The sequence below is a fragment of the Pristiophorus japonicus genome, chromosome 1, assembly GCF_044704955.1.
Source record: "Pristiophorus japonicus isolate sPriJap1 chromosome 1, sPriJap1.hap1, whole genome shotgun sequence".
In the NCBI taxonomy this organism is placed as follows: domain Eukaryota; kingdom Metazoa; phylum Chordata; class Chondrichthyes; family Pristiophoridae; genus Pristiophorus; species Pristiophorus japonicus.
The window spans coordinates 307108483-307130106 of record NC_091977.1 but is presented as its reverse complement, the minus strand read 5'-3'; the positions used below and the strand labels follow the sequence as shown (position 1 = coordinate 307130106).

At 43.0% G+C, this 21624-nt stretch overlaps 1 protein-coding gene across 3 annotated transcripts in view; it reads right to left on the bottom strand.

Annotated features, from left to right (window-relative positions):
• The window catches only part of LOC139271763 (protein MTSS 1-like), a 239148-nt gene that overhangs the window by 203670 nt on the left and 13854 nt on the right, over nt 1-21624 (bottom strand). For all 3 annotated transcript variants that reach the window (XM_070888535.1, XM_070888536.1, XM_070888537.1), the window contains exons 2-3: nt 19111-19172; nt 10249-10322 (exon numbers count right to left, since the gene is read on the bottom strand). In XM_070888535.1, coding sequence (XP_070744636.1) covers nt 10249-10322; nt 19111-19172 — 136 coding nt within the window. The remainder of the gene's footprint in view (nt 1-10248; nt 10323-19110; nt 19173-21624) is intronic.

Here is a 21624-nt window from a genome sequence, read left to right as displayed (position 1 = left end):
GGGCCTTGCCCCTCCCTACCTCTGTAATCTCCAGTTTCACTACGTTAGAGGCACTATATAAATACGTTGCTGTTGGTGGTGGGAGGACTCGGGCTGGGAGATGTTGTTAAAGTAAGCCTGGTGAGTTACTGCAGTCCATCATGTAACTAGTATACATACTCGTCAGTGTGCCAGTAGCGGAGGAACTAAATAGGCTTCAATAGCAGGGTCACTGATGAAGTGGAAGGCTATGCCCTGGCCGGTATTGGGATTTTTGAATATTGTTGTAGGAGTGCCCATCAAGATGAGTCATGAGTATTCTATCACACTCCTGTTCTGAGCCTACAGATGGTGGAATAGCTTGGAGGGGTTAGGAGGTGAGCCACTCCTCGCAGAGTAACCTGCCTCTGTAGCCACACTGTTATAATGGCTGATCCAGTAAAGCTTCTGGTTAGTGATAACTACACAATGTTGGGATCTCATTGAAGAGCAGAGTAGGAGTATTGGGCTAGTTCTTGTTGGAGAAGACACTTGTGGCACGAATGTCACTTGTCAGTTGAAACCTGGCTGCTATCCAAATCCTGTTGTAGGCTGGCATGAACTGTTCCATTATTGTATGGATTTTTGGCTGGAGTTTAACACTGGAATTATCAGCAAACAGACCCATTGCTAAAGCAGCTGAACATGATTGGGCTGAGAACACTTCCCCGAGGAACTTCGGCAGCAATGCCTTAAGGCTGCGATGGTTGATCCGACAACCACAACCGACAACCACAACCATGTTCCTTTGTGACAAGTGTGGCCCCGCCCACCCCCGTTGACTTTAGTTTTGCATGGGGTCCTTGGTGCCATACTTGGTCAAATGCTGTCTTCATGTTGAAAACAACTACTCGCACCTTTCCTCTGGCATTCTGCTCTTACATTCACAACTGGATTGATGCTATGACGAGGTCTGAAACAGAGCATTTCTGAAAAAATTGAATTGAGCGTCAGCAAACAAGTTATTGGCAAGTAGGTGTGACTTGATAGGCACTGTAGAAGTCATTTCCATCACTTTCCTGTTGATTAGGCAATAATTACAGGTTATAGGACATGATTATGGTACTGCTTAGCTTAAAAAATAGCCTTCAGTTTCCCGTCGTAGCATGCAGGTAGTCCTGTGATGCAGCTTCATTAAGATGGTGCCCCATTCTTGGGTATAATTGCAACTCATTTATTCTACCCCTCAAAATCCAGTCTTTTGGACTGTCAAACAGGAGACTGGAGGATATGCATCCCTTGCATGTACTACATGGAAAATAAAAAGTCTGGACAGTGTTACAAGCTTGGAGCATAATTAATGAGTTTTAACAATTGAGTAAAAAAGAGCCCAATATTGTGCCAAGGCTTAATGTCCAGCCACATTTTTTAATAATCTTCACGCATCTCCAAAAAATATTAAATGTTCTCCTTCCAAATTCATATTTTGCATATTACCAATGTATCTACTGTTTAAGACAACAGAAAAAGGAAGATTTACTGAACGGTATGTCGACCCCTCAAACCCAAAGGAGCAATTTTAGCAAAAAATACATCAGCATTTTCTCAAGATAACCAGTCCAGCCGTTTAATTTGGCTAAAACTTAAATGGAAGATTTGAATAAAATCAAAAGCAATTGACAATTACGCAAACAGCAGCCTGTGCTTCTTTAGATCATACCCATACTCATGAAAACATATTTACGTCTAAAACAAATTACTATTTGACCACTAGAAAGCCTAATTAACTGGACTAATTGACATCTTTGAAGTAGCAATTCTCTCATCAAACCATACATTAAGATCGGACTTGCTGAAAAGATCAATGACCAATGTATAAGAGACTTGTACAACTTAAGCAGCATTATGAACTCTCCCTCAGCGCGTATTTTTACAATGTCCAGCAACTGTATGGCCACATTAAATAGTCAACAAGCAGCTGTCAGGTGGCCCAAAAAAAATCAAAACAAAAAAAGGAAACAAGAGGACTATTTTTAACAAAATGACCATTTGTAATACAGATGCATCTACTTCCTGAAAGCTAGTAGTCAATAGATCACTGTGGGCAGCACCTGTTAAAAATAACTTCTACATACATAAGTACAGTAAAACGAACAACCACAAACTGGTCTAGCTGGGAAAAGAGAGTTACATTAAGATCGCAGCCATTTTATTGCCTCTAACCACAACATTGCTGACACAAAATAAATGTAATATCCCAAGTGATAATGAAGTACTTTCATCAGCTACAAATCTTAGGTTTCAAAAATTCCTCCAAATTCCAACAGCCATATGAGAATGAGGAATCAAGGTTGATGCGCAGACTGTTTCCTTCAGGCCAATGCAAGCTAATTATACTTTTAAAACAAAATAAAAAAATCTCAGATTGAAATGCGGAAATGTCACTGATATTTACTTTGTTCTATTTAAGGCACAACGCCATCCAGAAGCAACACATCAGTATCATAACTATAGCATACAACACCTAAACAGTCAAGAGTTAGTTAAAATTCTTTGATCTGATTTGACTGTGTCAAACTATCCAAACAGAATTAAGAACGGAAGTATTTTACGAAAACGGTTACCGGCTTTCCAAAACCAAGAAAAAAATACATTCCAGGTGGGAGGTATTGAAGAAAGTTTACACCAGCAAGCAGCACAAACATGTAGCCATGCTCGTAGTTTCCCTTTCACCGTTAACAAGGAACTTCAGATCCTGCCCAAAGTGGGTACCCACTGTTAATTCTAGCTCAATATTATCTAGATTCTTTGAGAGGCTACCCGCTGTGAAGTTTACACTGTGCCACAGCAGCCACCTATTTCAACATATATGTTAGTAATTTAGCTGCTTTCCATGCCTCTGACTTGCAGAGGTGATCAGATGCTATTAACGATGTCACATTTATTTTTAATCAATATTCCAGGTTAATTAGCTTTAACAGAAATTACACATTAGTGTTGCTATTTAAAATAAGAAAGAACTCTATAAAAGGATTGTTTAGGTTATATTTGAATATCCAGTCTTCAGTATTCCTTTAATTGACTTCAAAGTATAAAATGTACAGGGGGCATCTCAAGCTCTAATGGGTAAACACAAGAAGCAACATGGGAACAAGAGGCGGCCATTCAGCCCATTTAGCCTGTACCACTATTAAATTAGATCACAGCTGATCAGAACCTCAATTCCATTTACCTACCTTTTCTCCATAACCCTCTCAAAGGATTCCATCCACTGTGGTATTAAACCATACATACAAAACAGCCCTTGGTTCTATATTTGATTTGTGCTCAATTATTTGATCTCAACCAGGAAAGCAAGCGGAGAGATATTATGGGCTCAAATTTCAGCCTGAGTTGCTCCTATTTTTTTTTTGGAGTAATTAGTTTAGAATGGAACATCTTAGAAATTGCAATTCTCGGCATTTAGTTTGCTCCAGTTCTAGTGAGTTGGAATAGTTTCATATTAGAATAGTTTCATTTCCAAAAGGGGGCGTGTCCAACCACTTACGCCTGTTTTGCAAGTTTGGGCAGTGAAAACTTACTCCAAACTAACTTAGAATGGAGTAAGTATAAATTTTTGTACACTCAGAAAAATCTTGCCTACACTTTGGAAATTAGGCGTAGGGAACGAGAGATGGAGAGGGGGGCGGGGGGGGAAGAAAGGAAGTTTAGAAGCATTAAGCACTTCACTTTTACAAATAAAGAATCATCAATAATAAGTGATAAATAAATCAAATTAACCAATAAATCAAAAAAAAATTTTTAAATAATAAAAAATTAAGTTTCTACTCACCTACTGCAGCACCGGGAGCCCTCCAACAGCGTGCTGGGACGGGGCCCCCCCAGGAGATGCTGGTCAGGCGGGCCCCACCGCCGACCAGGACTTCAGGCGGGCCCCGCCGCCGCCACTTCGGGCGGGGCCCGCCCCCAGCGAGATGCCGGGCGGGCGGGCCCCGCCGCGATGAGGTAAGGGCTGTCAGGTCACTTGGTTCGGGATAGGAGAGACGTCCCTTCGGCCAGGGATAGGGTCGTCACCCAGAGACCGGATGCGCTGGGAGGGCCAGGAGCTGCTGCGCACAGCTGCCGGCACTGTTTTTGGCACAGGGCTGTAGCTCCGCCCCCAGCAGCTCCTGCTACACCGCGCCGAGCTAGAAACGGGTCGACAGATATCGGAGAATCGCGAGGCAAGTATTCGGTGCAATTTCTGTTCTACTAATTAGGCAGGCCTCTCCGATGTGCGCCGTTCTAGCGGGGGTCCGAAACTTGAGCCCAATGGACCTCAGCACTACTGGGTCAGGGAGAAGAAAAAGTAAAATTGTCCTGAATTCCTGTTCCCGATTGCTATCAAGTGGTCCCTACCGAAAAGCGGATGTTGCACAAGAACAGAACCAGACTCCAATGTTGTGCACTCAGTAGCCAAGTAGTCTTATGATACACCATAACCTAGACTCATGTGAACAATATCCACTGGGGTGAAACCATGCCCCAGAGTCAATGTTTTCAGAAGAGACAATTCGAACAAACACAATCTCATCTCGATGCATGGCTAACATGTTTATCATTTGTGTATTGTAAAAAGATAAGTTACAATGGTGATACAGAAGCAAATACCAATTTTTCAAACAAAAATTAAATTTGTTCTCTGTATGTGAGCGATGTTGGCAAAGTCACATTTATCCTCTTTAGTTGCCTCAAGGTGGTGGTGATGGGCTACCCCCTTGAATTGCTGCAGTCCTTGCAGTGATGGTGCTCTCAATATGGCTTTAGGTAGGAAATTTCAGAACACTGACCCAGCAACGATGAATGAATATCAATATATGCCCACACCAGGATGGTGTGCAACTTGGAAGGAAACTTGCAAGTGACAGTATTCCTACGACATTGATGTTCTTGACCAGCGGTTCTCAAATTTGGGTCCGCAGACTTCCAGGGGCTCCATAAAATAATTTGAAATTTACTTAGCTGGGAAAAGTCACTTCAATTCTACTTACAATTTTGTGCATCCTATATAGGATCTGGTTACAAAAAAGCCATTTGGAATCAATGGTATGGAAATTGTCGGAGTGAGGAAAATACCGACAGATTGTATGTAAAACTCACTTATAAATGATTGGAAATGGCCGTATAACATAAAATGAAACTTTAGATTTTGAGGGAACATAAAGATCTCAAAGAATGCAGAACAGGCTGAAAAGACTGTAAATACAAGCACATTCCAAGAAGCTAAGAGTGGTTCCATATGCTATGGAGAGCGAAGAGATCACAGGCCACTTAGCAGGCAATCTGATAAGGGTTGACAAATGCTTTGACCGAATTCCCTTCTTTGTATCTATTCTCCCATTTGTGTTATCTGTGGCAGTTAGATAACTTGTCTTTTGCCGTTGGCATTGTCATTTCAAGGATTAGCTGGAGGCTAGTCTACTCGAAATCTGTATAATGTGTGAATCCTTTGGGTTTTTGGAAGTTCCTGTCTTGGGCAACCTACGTTGGAATAAAGATCATTTCGAACCTATCTCTGGAGTCTGTCATCGATCGGGCGTCGATTCTCTATTTCAGTGGCTCCGCTCAGGAGAGAGGAAGATTTCTCCATAGTAATTGGCGTAGTCTTGTCAGGATCCTGTGGCACCCGAGTGTGGCCAGCAAAGGTGAACCGAAAGGGGTGAGTATTTTTAAGTTACCACCCAATAGTTAGGGTTCAACCCAATGCTGGTCGCCCAGTGCAACTGAACAGGTATCCAAACAAATTTGAGACAGACCCAGGAGGTGGTGTGATCGGGTTGGAATGTATTTGAGAAGCTGCGTAACTATAGAGCGAACCACAGAGTCAGATCTGTTAAAGAGCAAAAAAGCAAGTCGCGCAAGAACCATCCGAAAGCAGTGGCATGGAGAAACCTGCTAGGCTTACGATTTTAAAGGGATGGCCGAACCAACCATGGATTGGGGAGCCGGGGGGTCAATTAGAGTTCTTAGCCGATGGTCGAAACAACCATTGGGGACCCGAGGGGTCGATTACTAAATTCTTAGCAGAGAGATAAGAAAGAGAGAAAAAGATATGAAAGTGTATGTGTTTGTGTGGAAGTTTTCCTTGGGGTGGGAGTTAATGAATTTTTCATTTGTCTGAAAGCCTGTCTTTAAAAAGAAAGAAGAATCTGTACGTTTGTTTTAGCTCCCCCACTTTTCAGATATGGAGCTGAAAGCTTTTTTAATCCTTTATGATGTTGTACTGGGTCTGGGAAAATGGTGTACCTAGAATTGAACTAGAGTTTAAGTTTGAAACGCAGGTGCGGATTTATTTTGATGATGATTTACGGAGCCATGAAATGCACAAAACACGGGTTGTTTAACAAAAGATAAAACTTCAGCCTTGAAGTTACAGTTGCTAAAAGAAAAACAAATTGAATGTTTTAACTGGATTACCAAAAAAACGTGTATGGTCTTGTTTTAAATCAATTTGAATCGTAACAAAGCACTGTCTTTGTAATTTGGTTATTGCAAGCAAATCAATTTCAACATTTAAAAAGCACCATCTTCTTTCGTGTCTTTTTTTTTTTAAAAACCTGCACAAATTTCTCGTAGCTACAAGCTAAAGGAAGCTCCGCCCTCTTTTCCTTTTTGTGTAAAATGTGTGAAGTTTGCTAAATACAAAAACTAATTCAGTATTTTTTTTTTACAGTACATTGGAAAGGCATCCGAAGAAAGAATACGGAAACGGACGTCAAATTTTCTCTGCCCTGCATTAGTCAAGTGTGAATGTACCTAGTTCCAGATATGAAACTTTCAGCACATTGGAAGAAGAGATAAAAGACACTAAGTTGGAATAAAGATCGTTTCGAACCGATCTCTGGAGTCTGTCATCGATCGGGCATCGATCCTCTATTTCAGTGGGTCCGCGGGGGCTGGTTGCGACAGTCGGGTAGAGGCAGTAGGCCGGACAGACAGTGGAGAGGGGGGCTCAGCGGATCAGGTCAGGTTCTCTCAGGACCCAATGAAGTGCCAGAAGGCGGCTCGCGGTTGCTGCGGCCAGGTCTCCGAACACTGCAACATGGCCAAGCTGTGGGCGCATGTGTCAGCCTCACTGAAGAAATAAAAAGGTGAGTTGGAGCACGGTACACTCCCCCGGTAGAGCCCCTCCCGGGCTGGGCCCATGCCCCCACAGATACTCTGAGGTGATACAAATGAGTTTAAATATATTTAAATCTGCCTTGCTAAAAAAAAAATCCATGTACAATTAAAGCAAATCCTGAGAGAAAACTTCAATTAAACCCAAATTACAGGTGGGAAAGTATCACTGCTCAAGCATTTTCTTACAGTGCACCTTTCATGACTGAAGTACCTCTATCATCATAGAACGATACAGCACAGGAGGTCATTCGGCCCATCGTGCCTGTGCCTGTGCCAGCTCTTTGGTAGAATTATCCATCTCGTCCCATGGCCCTGCAAATGTTTTCCCTTCAAGTATTTAAAGTTACCACTGAATCTGTTTCCACCACCTTTTCAGGCAGTGTATTCCAGATCACAATAACTCGCTGTGTAACAAAAAAATGTTTCCACATGTCACCTCTGAATCTTTTGCCAATCAGTACCCAGAATTGGTAAAAGAAGCAATGAAAGTATTGCTACCTTTCCCGACTACATACATTTGTGAAACATCATTTTCTGTCAAGGCAGCAAAAACAACAAAGTACAGGTCCTTAAAAGCATTATTAAAACACTCTCTACCTGCAGAACTTTCCTATTATGAGTATTATATATTATAACTTAGATGTTGAGTCCGTGATTATTCGTTCATTTGAGAAGGGGTCCTTCGACCAATAAAGTTTGAGAGCCACTGTTCAAGACCTGCTCGGTGGTAAAGTTCACAGGAAATGTGTCGTTAAAGTTAGCTTGGTGAGTTATTGCAGTACATTCAGATCAGCCATGATCTTAATGAATGGCGGAGCAGGCTCGAGGCGTCAAATGGCCTACCCCTGCTCCTATTTCTTATGTTCTTATTCTGTAAATTGTACATACTGCAGATACAGTGCACCAGTAGTGGAGGGGGTGGGTATGGAGTTCAGTAGTTCGGAGGCCGATCAAGTGAACTGTTTTGTTCTTGAGTAGTGTTAAAACTGCACTCATCCAGGTGAGTGCTGAATATTCCAACACACTCCGAACTTGAGCCTCGTAGATGGTGGAGAAGCTTTGAGGAGTCAGGTGGTGAGCCAATCATCGCTGAGTATCCAGCCTCTTCCCTGCTTTTGTAGCCACAATGTTGATATGGCTGGTTGAATTAAGCTTCTAGTCATTGGTAACTCCCAAGATGTTGATGGGGAAGACATGGCATCGGCGGTGTCATTGAAGTTCATGGGAGGTGGCTGGGCCTTCTGTAGTACCTGATGATAACTGCCAGGCACTTACGTGGCAGAAATGCTATATGGCGCAAATGTTATCTGCCATAAATGTTACCAGTCACTTGCCCAAGCCTGGATGTTATTAGATCCTCTTGTAAGCCAACATGGGCTGCTTCATTATTGTGAATGGAGCTGAACACTGCAGAATCATCAGCAAACAGCCCCACTCCTGAAATAACAGAGCGTACATCATTGATGAAGCTGCTGAGAAACTTCTGCAGCTATGTTCTGGGGTTCCAATGAACAGCGCCTGACAACCACCTTCATTTGTGTCAGGTATGATATCAGCTAATAGAGAGTCATCCCTTTGACACCCATTGAGCTCAGTTTTGCTAGGGTTCCTTGGAACTATAACTTGATCAAATGCTGCCTTGATGATGAGTGCAGCCAGTCTCATCTGACATTTAGCTCTTGCATCCATGTCCAGATCAAGGCTGTGAGGAAGTCTGGGGCCAACTGGTCCTGGCAGAATCCAAACTGAGGGCCAATGAGCAGATTATTGGTGTGTAGATGCTGCTTGACATCACTATGGTGACATCCAACACTTTACTGATGATCAGGAGAAGGCTGATAGCATAATAATTGACTGGCTTAGATTAATCCTGTTTTTTGTGGATGGGACATAACTGGACTATCTTCCAGTGTCTGGTAGATGCCAGTACCATGGCTCTACTGGAACAGCTTGGCTAGAGAGTGACTAGCTGTGATACACTAGTCTTTGATGCTACAGCTGGGATATTATCAGGCCCACAGCCTTTGTTGTGGTCACTTCTTAACGTTGTGTGGAATGAACCGAATTGGCTGGACACTGGCGTCTGTAATGGCGGTAACTTTGAGAGGCGGTCAAATAGGATCATCCACTCATTTGTCTCACGTTAGTACAGCAGGCAAACAAATGGGCCTCAATATAAGTCCCTTCTATCTTCAACATAGATCTCCATAATTTCAACATTTTTGCTGCAACAAAAAATTTCCAAATCCTCTTAACAGAAATAACCTACAATACTGGTTTCATAGTTTTCAAGTCTAGATGTAAATTTAAATTTCCTATAGTCCTAGGCTAAATTAAAACAGCACACTGGCCCAAGAGTCAATCTTTAAAACTGTCCATACAATTTACCCCAATAAGTGCTTCCAAATGACTGACTACATTAATTACGCTCACATTTTCCACACCAACACAAAGGGATATGCCAATGTTGTCCCTGAGCCAGTATCATCCATTGCAGGTGCTCATACAATGTGCTCTTCAGTCTAAGAGAGAACAGGAAGGACTTTGATACAAATTTTGGCTAAAATATCTATTAATTATGCACAATGCAAGGAGGTTTTATTTTGTGAATAAACTGATTTTGGAGAACCTTACTGCATTCTAAAACTAAAGTGCCTCAATTTCTAAATGATTTAAGTTAATACTGAATTAAGAGTAAATAATATTAATCTTTATTGAGCAAACTTTGGTACTTACATTTTAATTTTAACATTTTTCAATATCAAAAAGTAAAATAGCATTAGTTTTTTTTTAATCATAATCTCAACCACACCACAGCTCTTCAACATATTCAGTTCACATCTTGAAGCAAATAATGGGAAAATAATCCCACTGTATTAACCAAGCAAAGCTGAAAAACAACTTATATGGAAGAACAGAATGTCAAATTCTTATACTAATTGCCCATTAAATTTATAATTTGAAAGCAATATATGGCAGTACCTAACCATTAAATGCATGGTTTACTCACTGGTATCTAAATATTACAGTAAGCCTTTAGGCAAAAACTATTATACAAATGCAAGCTGGCTGGAAAGCAAGTCACCCCGTTAAAGTCTGGTGGAAGCCACTAAATATAGGACTGCTTACCACGGGTATTCGTAGCCATGTCTGCCACTTTCTGAAAGGCATCCAAAAAGGCAGCAGCAGCCATCACCGTTGTCCTAGAACAGAAATAAAAATCATGAACACTGCTTTTTGATCTAATGCATGAAGCCATGAGATTTTTTTTTAAGTTTTACGTCAGGGGTTGGATTTTCCTCTTCAGTGCTAGGGTACGAGTTTGTCAAAATCAATTAAATTGAATGGATGAAAAATCGTGAGCACCGCATGCCCAATTCTGTGATAAGAGTTTCTGCCTTGCCAAGCTCTTACATCAAAGTATTGAAGAGAAACATCTAATCCAGTGCTAAATAGAGAGCTGCCAGTTTGGGAAATGCTGGAAAATTATTACTACTATATATAATATTCACTCTTTTATTTGCAGTCAATATCTACATATAAAAAGAGGAATCAACTATCTTCAATGGGAAAGTCACCTCCGAAATCTATCTCTAAGAATTTCATACATGGTTTTCCAGGTAATTCTATCCTACTCAGCTGTATAGAGTTGATCAGCTGATCATTATAACTGAAAGATCAAATCAAAAATGTTTAGTAAAAACATAAAAGTTGCTCCAAGTCGCTGCCTTATAGAGTTGAGTGGTAACTAGGTAGCTGGTCCACGTATAAAGCCCATCCAACCAAGATTCAGATCCTAGGTGAGATTTTGCTCATAAATGATAAATTTTCCCAAGTATCCTTCTCATCATAGGAAGATCTCCCTTCACATACTGGCTGATCAGATTGCTGTAACAAGGGTAAAATGCACTTCAATTTTCCCTGGCTGTATTCCTTGGCTGGAAAACATTGAACTATGTATACTATTGTCCAACTTGCTAACTTCTACTTAACTACTAGAATCCCATTTCATCTGGGAAAGAAAACAATTGTGTGAATTGCACATTTTCCCAGAGAATAGTGGGCCAGTGGAACTGGCTGCCAGCTCATACAATGAAAGCAAGAGCTAGATCAGTTTCTGGCCGAGACGGAGATAACCTCATACAGAGACGAGGTATCGTATAACATTAATCAGAGCTAGAGTGGTCGCCTAGAATAATTTCAATCAACTAAGGGGTCGGAGAAGAGTTTTTCAGATTTATTTTCCCTAATTCACCTGGGGTTTTAATTTGTTTTTGTCACCTCTGCCAAGAGATTACATGGCTTTTCGGTGGGATGGGGAATGTATCTAATGCATCACAACTGTATGGGACAGGCTGGATGGACCAGTGGGTCTTTTCCTGTCAATTATTCTTCGTATTTTTACGGCAATACTTTTTAGCAAAAGGCTTGAGGTGGTAGATTAAGCTTCAATCCTGTAACTTCCTGAAATAAAAGCATCTCAGATACAAGTTACTATTTTTAAATGTGGTTTTCACTATTCCGTCTGCATGCCGAAGATAAGGTAAGTAGCACCCCTGCTACTTATAGAAATGAGTGCAAACAAATTGACTGTCTTTAGTTTAACTTGCACAAAAAAACAGAATTAAACAGTTCTGACATTCATTTACTCAGTAAAATTCAAATTCTAGGTGAGATTTTTTTTAAACATTCCAAGTGCCCTTCAGAAACCTCTTCATAGGGTGGTCTCCAAGTAAATTCCCTGCCACAAGATGGTGAAGAGTTCCTGATTCAGTTATTTTCATTTAAGTGAGCTAGATAGCTAGCCCTAAAGATCAAGATCTGTAAACATTTTAGAAATTATTGCACACTAAGGGGTATACTTCTGAACTTAATGTCAATAGAAAACTGCCTCCTGTTTAGCATTTTAAGCCTTCAGAATTTAAACCTTGTGCAAAGTTTTGACAGTTGTAACTTGCAGAGGCAGGTAAACCCATTTGGCCAATCTAGTTCCATCACAAACCAAGACTCTACAGCCAACAGAGCTGCAGACATCTCTAACCTTATAATATGGAATGCTGGTGGTAGCAGGACTGTTGTGCACCTGTCACCTATAGACATTCTATGTAAAAAGTGGCTTATAAGCTCAACAGATTTGTGATGGAAGCCCATTTGTAAAGCTGGCCCTACTTCCTCCCTAGCTTATCCAATACAGTAGTAGACAATGGTATAAGGGAATGAGCTAAGCAAATATGCTTCTCAAAGGATAACAAATTGAACGATTTCAAGCCCAATAAATGCATCAAGGTGTGTAACCGGGTCCCTATGCCTTCCATAAGTGCACCCCATTCAGCAAAAAAGTGCCAGTTATTATAAAAAGGGCATACAAATAAGAATTTTTAGGCATTATATCGATGTTGTTTTGTAGTCCTCGAAAGACTGGAAAGTTACAAGAGGAATAGGAACTGAAGTATCCCTGAGGTAGAGAAAGCAAAAATATCTGCACATACATTGAGTCAAGGGCTCTTTCAGTTGAGCACTTTGATCCTCTCAAAAAAAGTCACTGCAAAATTATGAGCAGTGGGAATCCCTCTGATGAGGGTAGTGCCTTCTCCCCATTCCACATATCTCCAATGAAACAAGATCTGCTAATCTAGCTGAAGTTCCCAACTGAAGTTCTGTGGTCTCGCAGTGGTCAGAATTCAGAGGTGGAAGAGACAGAGGCAGGGGCAGGCAGCTTTTCCTGCCTACATTCTGGCTATTCTCCTTCCTCCAGCCTGACAGAAAGTCTCCCCTGGCCTGAAATGTCTTTCCTTCCCTTCCCCTGCCTCACCCCATCCCATCCCACCCCCACAATTTTTTGAAAGGCACAAACGTAGACTGTGGCAAGGCTCAGTTTAGAGACCATGCCTGGGAGAACTTTAGTCTCTACTGATGTTCTGTGAAATTTTTGAAATGATCGACTTGGTTGCCAGAAACATAGGTCCCTGAAAATAAGTACGCTTGAATAGTTTGCTTTTTAATTCTGCTGGAAAATCTGACATTTTTAGCCTTGCGTATCTCCAAGAGGAAAGTGCCCACAGGGCATATTTAAAGCAAAAGGCTCTGTTGTCATTGTAATTCGGCACACACTGCTTTGAAAAAAGAAAATCATCATTAAGGGACTGGGAGCATATCATCATCATCATCATCATCATAGGCAGTCCCTCGGAATCGAGGAAGACTTGCTTCCAATCTTAACACGAGTTCTTAGGTGGCTGAACAGTCCAATATGAGAACCACAGACTATCACAGGTAGGGCAGATAGTCGTTGAGGGAAGGGGTGGGTGGGACTGGTTTGCCGCACGCTCTTTCCGCTGCCTGCGCTTGTTTTCTGCATGCTCTCGGCGATGAGACTCGAGGTGCTCAGTGCCCTCCCGGATGCACTTCCTCCACTTCGGGCGGTCTCTGGCCAGGGACTCCCAGATGTCAGTGGGGATGTTGCACTTTATCAGGGAGGCTTTGAGGGTGTCCTTGTAACGTTTCCTCCGTCCACCTTTGGCTCATTTGCTGTGAAGGAGTTCTGAGTAAAGCGCTTGCTTTGGGAGTCTTGCGTCCAGGCATGCAAACAATGTGGCCTGCCCAGCGGAGCTGATCAAGTGTGGTCAGTGCTTCAATACTGAGGATGTTGGCCTAGTCGAGGATGCTGATGATTATGCGTCTGTCCTCCCAGGAGATTTTTAGGATCTTGCGGAGACATCGTTGGTGGTATCTCTCCAGTGACTTGAGATGCCTGCTGGACATGGTCGATGTCTGAGCCATACAGGAGGGCAGGTATTACTACAGCCCTGTAGACCATGAGCTTGGTGGCAGTTTTGAGGGTCTGGTCTTCAAACACACTTTTCCTCAGGCAGCCAAAGGCTGCACTGGTGCACTGGGTGCATATATAACTGTTATGATTGCCATCAAAGGGAGGGGTAAAAAAAGAAAAGGACTGACAAAAAGCAATTCAGAAAACATTATAGACAGGGAATGGAAAACATTTTTTTTTAAATAAAAGTACCTGATGCAATCAAAGTTCTTACAGATTCTATCCCTGGTGTTTCCTCCCCACAGGATGACAGCAATTTCCTATTTGTATGGAGTTGAACAAATGAAGTAGTAGGATTAACCTTTTCTACTTTTTGTTATCCAGTGCCAGCATCAAACACTCCATAATGTTGCATATAAACCTTCCACTTTGTCCAATGTGAACGGACTTTTTAACCAGATCAGTGTGAAAGTTTATATCTCCCATACATTACCCATCCACTGTTGTGGCTGCAGAGTGATTTTGACAATTTAGTGTGAATTGTGAACAGGTTTACGCTCGCTACAGATCCTAACTACAGTATCCAAATTAATTTTATTTAGAGAATGGGCAGAAAGACTTTGATCCCAACAATCTAGACTGGATCCAAAACATTGGTAACACAAGTGAATGGACAGAATGCCAAACCACCACAGTCTTCGATCAAGCCTCGTTTTCATTTTAACTTTAAGAAACTGATATTAAACAATACTGAGAAAACCAAGTTAATGGAACTAGTTTTATTTCAGTTCTGTATCACCCCATAATGACTATTAACTGGCTGATTTTGGAAAGTGCAAATCTTAAAGTTATGTTAAAAGTTCAAATAAAAATTTGTATTATCGACCCCCAAACAGTGGGAGGGAGATAGAGCAGCAAATATGTAGGCAAATTGCTGTGAAGTCGAAAAACCATAGGGTAGTAATAGTAGGGGATTTTAACTATCCAAATATTGATTGGGACAAATTTAGTGTGAAGGGTATAGAGGGTGCGGAATTCTTGAAATGCACTGAAGAGAACTTTTTTAGTCAGTATGTAAGCCCAACACGAGAGGGGGTGGTCTTGGATTTTGGGGAATGAAGCTGGGCAGGTTGAAGGGGTATTAGTGGGGAAGCACTTGGGTGCCAGTGAGCATAATTCGGTCAGATTCAACTTGGTTACGGATAAGGACAAGAATAGGCCTGGAATAAAAGTTCCGAATTGGGGAAAAGCTAATTTTGCTAAGTTAAGGAGTGATTTGGCTATAGTGGATTGGAAACAGCTACTTGTGGGTAAATCAGTGTCGGAACAGTGGGAGGCATTCAAGGAGGAGATCCGGAAGGCTCAGGCCAAACATATGCCCTAAAAGAAAAAGGCTGGGAAAAATAATTCTAGAGCCCCCTTGAAGTCTAGGGAATAACAGGGGAGGATTAAGAAAAAAAAAGGACACTTATGTCATATACAAACAGCTAAATACTTTAGAATCTTTAGAGGAATATAGAAAGTTAAGCAGCAAAATTAAAAAGGATATTAGGAATGCTAAGAGAGAGCACGAGAAATTCTTGGCCAGTAAAATTAAGGAAAATCCTAAGATGTTCTATAAATATATTAAGAGTAAGAGGGTAACTAAAGAAAGGCTAGGACCTATTAGAGACCATGAGGGTAATCTTTGTGTGTTGGCAGGGGTCTTAACGAATACTTTGCATCTGTTTTCACAAACAAAAAGGGTAATGCAGATACTGCTATCGAGGAGGAGTGATATTCTGGATGAAATAAATATAGAGAGAGAGGAAGAATTAAGGGGTTTAGCAGCTTTGAAAGTAGATAAGTCCCCACGCCCAGATGAAATGCATCCCAGGCTGTTGAGCGAAGTAAAGGAGGAAATAGCAGAGGCCTTGACCATCATTTTCCAGTCCTCTTTGGATCTGGGCATGCTCCAGAGAATTGGAGAACTGCTAATGTAGTACCCTTGTTTAAGAAGGGAGAAAGTGATAGGCCGAGTAATTACAAGCATGTCAGCCTAACCTCAGTGGTGGGAAAATTATTCGAAAAAATCCTGAAAGCCAGGATAATTCTGAATTTGGAAAGACAAGGATTAATTAGGGACAGTCAGCACGGATTTGTTAAGGGAAGATCGTGTTTGACTAATCTGATTGAATATTTTGAGGAGGTAACCAAGAGGAGTGCGTACGATGTAGTATATATGGACTTTAGCAAAGCTTTTGAAAAGGTTCCACATGGTAGACTGGTCATGAAGTTTCAAGCCTGTTGGATACAGGGCAAAGTGGCAAGCTGGATCCAAAATTGGCTTGGAGGTAGGAAGCAAAGGGTAATGATTGATGGATGTTTGTGTGACTGGAAGGATGTTTCCAGTGGGGTTCCACAGGACTCAGCACTGGGTCCCTTGCTTTTTGTGGTATATATCAACGATTTAGATTTGAATATAGGGATTATGATTAAGAAGTTTGCAGACGACACTAAAATTGGCTGTGTGGTTGATAATGAAGAGGAACGTCATGGGCTGCAGGAGGATATCAATCTACTGGTCAGGTGGGCAGAGCAGTGGCAAATGAAATTTAACTCAGAGAAGTGTGAGGTGATGCACTTTGGGAGGGCTAATAAGGAAAGGGTATACACATTAAGCAGTAGGCCACTTAATAGTGTAGATGAACAAAGGGACCTTGAAGTGCTTGTCCACAGATCCCTGAAAGTAATCAGGTGAATAAGGTGGATAAGGCGGCATATGGAATGCTTGCCTTTACTGGCCGAGGCATAGAATATGAGAGCAGGGAGGTTATGCTTAAATTGTATAATACTTTGGTTAGGCCACAGCTGGAGTACTGCGTGCAGTTCTGGTCGCCGTATTATAGGAAGGATGTGATTGCACTAGAGAGGGTGCAAAGGAGATTTACTCGGATGCAGCCTGGAATGGTGAATCTTATCGATGAAGACAGATTGGATAGGCTGGGTTTGTTCTCATTGGAACAGAGGAGGTTGAGAGGAGACCTCATCGAGGTATACAAAATATTGAGGGGCCTGGATAGTGGATAGTAAGGGTCTATTACGAGAGGGTGTAATTTTAAGGTGGTTGGTTTAGAGGGGATTTGAGGGGAGTACTTCTTAAGCAGAGGGTTGTGGGGATCTGGAACTCGTTGCCTGGAAGAGTGGTGGATGCAGAAACCCTCATCGCTTTTAAGAGATGGCTTAATGGGCACTTAAAATGCAGTAACCTGCAAGGTTACGGACCTAGAGCTGGTAATTGGGATTAGACTGGATGACCTTTTGTTGGACGGCGCAGATATAATGGTAAGTACTGCAGGGAATAGAATACGGCCAGGGTGATCTCCTGGACTAGTGTCGATCACCTGGATGGGTTTTGCCTCTCCCAGATTATCACATGGCTCCAGTTGGAATGGAGTGTAGAATATTTCAGTATAAGGGGTGTCGTAATTGTGTGAGGCGAACTGGTTGCTCTTTGCCTTTCCGTCATTGTTCATAAGTTTTATGTAACCTTTAGGGCTGCTGACCAAGGGCCGCGCGGCACTTCGTCGGCCAGTGTGGACACGATGGCCCGAAATGGCCTCCTGCTGCCCTGTAAATTTCTATGTTTCTAAAAATAGTAAAAATAAATCAAACTCTCTGCCCCTTTAATTCAATTACATCAGAATAAATTGAAGACTTCAAAAAAAATCAGCAACATTTAGAGCAGTTCTTCCTTCACAAAAGAACTTTTTATCCATGGGACTTGTTGCAATTATGGGCCCAAGTTTCCACATGATTTACGCCTGATTTTTTTGGAGCAACTGGTGGAGAACGGACTATCTTAGAAATCGCAATTCTCCACATTTTTTTTTCTGCAGTTCTAGTCAGTTAGAACAGCTTCACTTTGGAACAGAATTTTTTTCAAAAGGGGGCGTGTCCGGCCACTGACGCCTGATTTCAAAGTTTCCACAGTGAAAACGTACTCCAAACTAACTTAGAATGGAGCAAGTGAAGATTTTTGTAGAACTGAAAAAACCTTGTCTACACATTAAAAAAATCAGGCGCAGGTTACAAATTAGGCGTCCAGAACGAGGTGGCGGGGGGGGGGGGGAGGGAAGTCATTAAATTCTATAATAAATCCTTATTTATACTTATACAAATAAATCCAACCTGAATAAAAATTTATAAGCAAAGAAAAGATTAAATAAACCATCTTCCTACCTGTGTGAAAGTGCTTCAGCCAGGGAGAATGCTGCAGGAAGCCTCACAAGTTGAGGCAGCCGTTCGTTCTTCCCGCGGGGGGCGCAGGAGGAAGCCGTTCCAGATGGCGGGCGGGTGGGGGGGAGGAGACAGTGAGAAGGCTGCAGGAAGCCTCAAGTTCAGCAGCCATTTCCCGACGGCAGGGGGGTGGGGGGGGGGGGAAAGAGGCCGTCAGGAAACGACTGCCTCAACTTTGAGGCTTCCTGCAGCCTTCTCACTGCTGCAAGAAGCCTCAGTGCTGATGGCAATGTGCTTTTATTAAAAAATGTTCAAAAATTAAACAGCGACAAAGAACTACAAAAATGGCCGAGTGCCAATGTTTCCTTCACACTGCGCGTGTGCGAACGCACCAATGCGCATGCGCAGGGTTGCCGGCAGGAAAAAAACTAATTTAAATGGTACCCGCCCCCTCCCACTTACAAAAATCGGTGAGAGTGGTAGGCTCCGCCCCCCTGGGCGCCGCGCCAAGCAGAAATGGAGCTGCAGGGCGCTCCAGAATCACGCGTTTTTTTTCCGGCGCGAAAAACGGGCGCCCAGCTTGGAGGGGCGCCCGTTTTTTATCGTGTGGAAACTTGGGGCCTATGATTCTAATCAATTTTCTGTGGGAAACTGCAATTTTAAGGCCAAAACCATGTGTCTTCATGGCTGCAGTTTGTCCCTTTAACCTTTCTGATCATCCACATGCTGCAGATTTGAGCCAGACCCAATGCAGTCCTTTGCTACAAGTTCAAGTTCAAAAGTTTCCTGACCTTTGCTGGTAATCTGACAGTCTGTCATTCTGACAACATGAAGCCCTTAGAGGATATCTTGGTAACGCCAGGATTATGAAGAGATTTTTTTTAACATTTTATAATATAAAAGTTTCCCTTTATCCCCTCCCTCAAGTGCCTTTTAATTCAAAGCAGCATTACCTTCAAGCTCTAAATACTAGTACTGAAGCAGTTTTTAATATGTTGACTAACCTGAGTTGGGACTGCAGCTTACCCGCTTTGCTAATAAAATCTTCCCAGATTGGGTAACTCCCCTGTTGAAAAAAAGAGAAAATATTGTAAAATATAGCACTTATAACAACAGCTAATTTTTATATCACATGTAAGCCAATGAGGTTATACTTCTGCCATACATGGTGCATCAAACTGATGATTTTTCTGCAGTTTCTACTATGTCCTTACGACAGTACAAATGCATACGAGGGCCATACTAGAGAGGTGGTCACTATGAACAGTAACCTTTATTAGCCAGCACTGAAGTGGAGAAGATGGGTGGAGCTTCCCCTTTTATACCTGAAAGTCCAGGTTAGGAGTGTCTCCCACAAGTTCACCACCTAGTGGTCAGTACTCTCACGGTGCACAACTTAGGTCTGTTTATACATGGATTACAATGACAGTAGAATACATGACATCACCTCCCCCCCAAAGTCTTATTGGGATCACAGGTTAAGTCTCTCTGGTGGTTTACGCTCCATTGTAGAGCGCCTGAGTTGGAGCTCCGGTTGCTGGGCGCTGTCTTGAGTGTCTGCTGTTTGCGGTGCCTCAGGCCTGTCCGGACTGCCCACAGTGACTGGGCTCTCTTCCACTGGGTCCGGTGTTTGGTCACCTGTGGAGGAGTGAACTCTACATCGTGTTCTTCCTCTGCTTCTTTTATGGGGTTGCTGAACCTCCTTTTTGTTTGATCCATGTGTTTGGTAAGTTTAACTACCAAAATCCTATTCCCCTCTTTGGCAATCACAGTGCCTGCAAGCCATTTGGGCACTGCAGCGTAGTTGAGGACAAGGACTAGGTCATTGACATCAATACATCGCAACCTCGCATTCCCGTCATGGTAGTCACATTGTGACTGGCACCTGCTCTCACTAATTTCTTTCATGGTGGGGTGTATAAGGAATAACCTGGTTTTGAGCATCCTTTTCATTAGCAGCTCTGTGGGTGGAACCCGTGAGCGAGTGTGGTCGGGATCTATTGGCCAACAGGAGGTGAGATAAGCGGCTTTGTCGGGAACCCCTTGGATTCGGAGCATCCCGTTTGATTATCTGTACTGCTCGTTCCGCCTGGCAGTGCGAGGCCGGCTTGAACGGTGCCGTTCTGGCAAGGTTGATATAATTTCCTGCCATGAAGTCCTGGAACTCAATGTTTGTAAAGCACGGGCCATTGTCGCTGACAAAGACATCCGGTAGACCATGGGCTGCGAACATTGCCCGTAGACTTTCTACCGTGGCAGAGGATGTGCTTGAATTGAGAATGTCACACTCGATCCATTTGGAGTAGGCGTCTACTACAACCAAAAACATTTTTCCCATGAAAGGACCTGCGAAGTCCACATGGATGCGTGACCAAGGCTTGGCGGGCCAGGGGCTTCCCTGGGCACAAGTGTTGCGCCTGCGAACACAAAGTTCCAGGTCTGCATCTATCCCTGGCTACCAAATGTGTGACCTGGCAATTGCCTTCATCATGACAATGCCCGGGTGCTCATTGTGGAGTTCTCGGATGAACGCCTCTCTGCCCATCTGGGGCATGACTACTCAGTTTCCCCATAGTAGGCAATTGGCCTGAATCGAGAGTTCATCCTTGCGCCTGTGAAATGGTTTAAATTCCTCAGGGCATGCCCCGTACGTGGCTGCCCAGTCCCCAGTCAGGACACATTTCTTGACTAAAGACAGTAGCGGGTATCTATTTGTCCAGTCTTTGATCTGACGGGCTGTCACGGGTGAGCCTTCGCTTTCGAGAGCTTCAACAGCTATGACTATCTCAGCAGCATGCTCGGTTGCCCCCTCGGTGGCAGCTAGTGGGAGCCTGCTGAGTGCATCGGCGCAGTTTTCAGTGCCCGGTCTGTGTTGAATTGTATAGTCATAGGCGGCTAAAGTGAGTGCCCACCTCTGCATGCGGGCCAACGCATTTGCATTTATGACCTTGTTGTGAGCCAAAAGGGACATTAGGGGTTTGTGATCTGTCTCCAGCTCAAATTACCTGCCAACAGGTACTGGTGCATTTTTTTTTTACTGCATATACACATGCAAGCGCTTCCTTTTCTACCATTCCGTAGCCCCTTTCTGCCTGGGACAGACTTCTGGAGGCATAAGCTACCGGCTGCAACTGACCCTTGGCATTAACATGCTGCAACACACACCCGATCCCATAGGACAACGCATCGCACGTTAAAACAAGTTTCTTACATGGGTCATATAGCATTAACAGATTGTTGGAGCATAACAAATTGCGTGCTCTGTCAAAAGCCCTTTCATGGCTGTCCCCCCAGACCCATTTGCGACCTTTGCGTAGGAGCTCGTGTAGCGGCTCCAACAGCGTGCTCAATTTGGGAAGAAAGTTACCAAAATAGTTCAGGAGCCCCAGGAACGAACGCAGCTCCGTCGTTTACGGGGTCTGGGTGCTCTCTGCATCGCTTCCGTTTTGGACGCAGGTGGTCGGATCCCGTCTGCCGGTACCCTCATCCTCAGGAATTCTACCTCTGGAGCTAGGAAG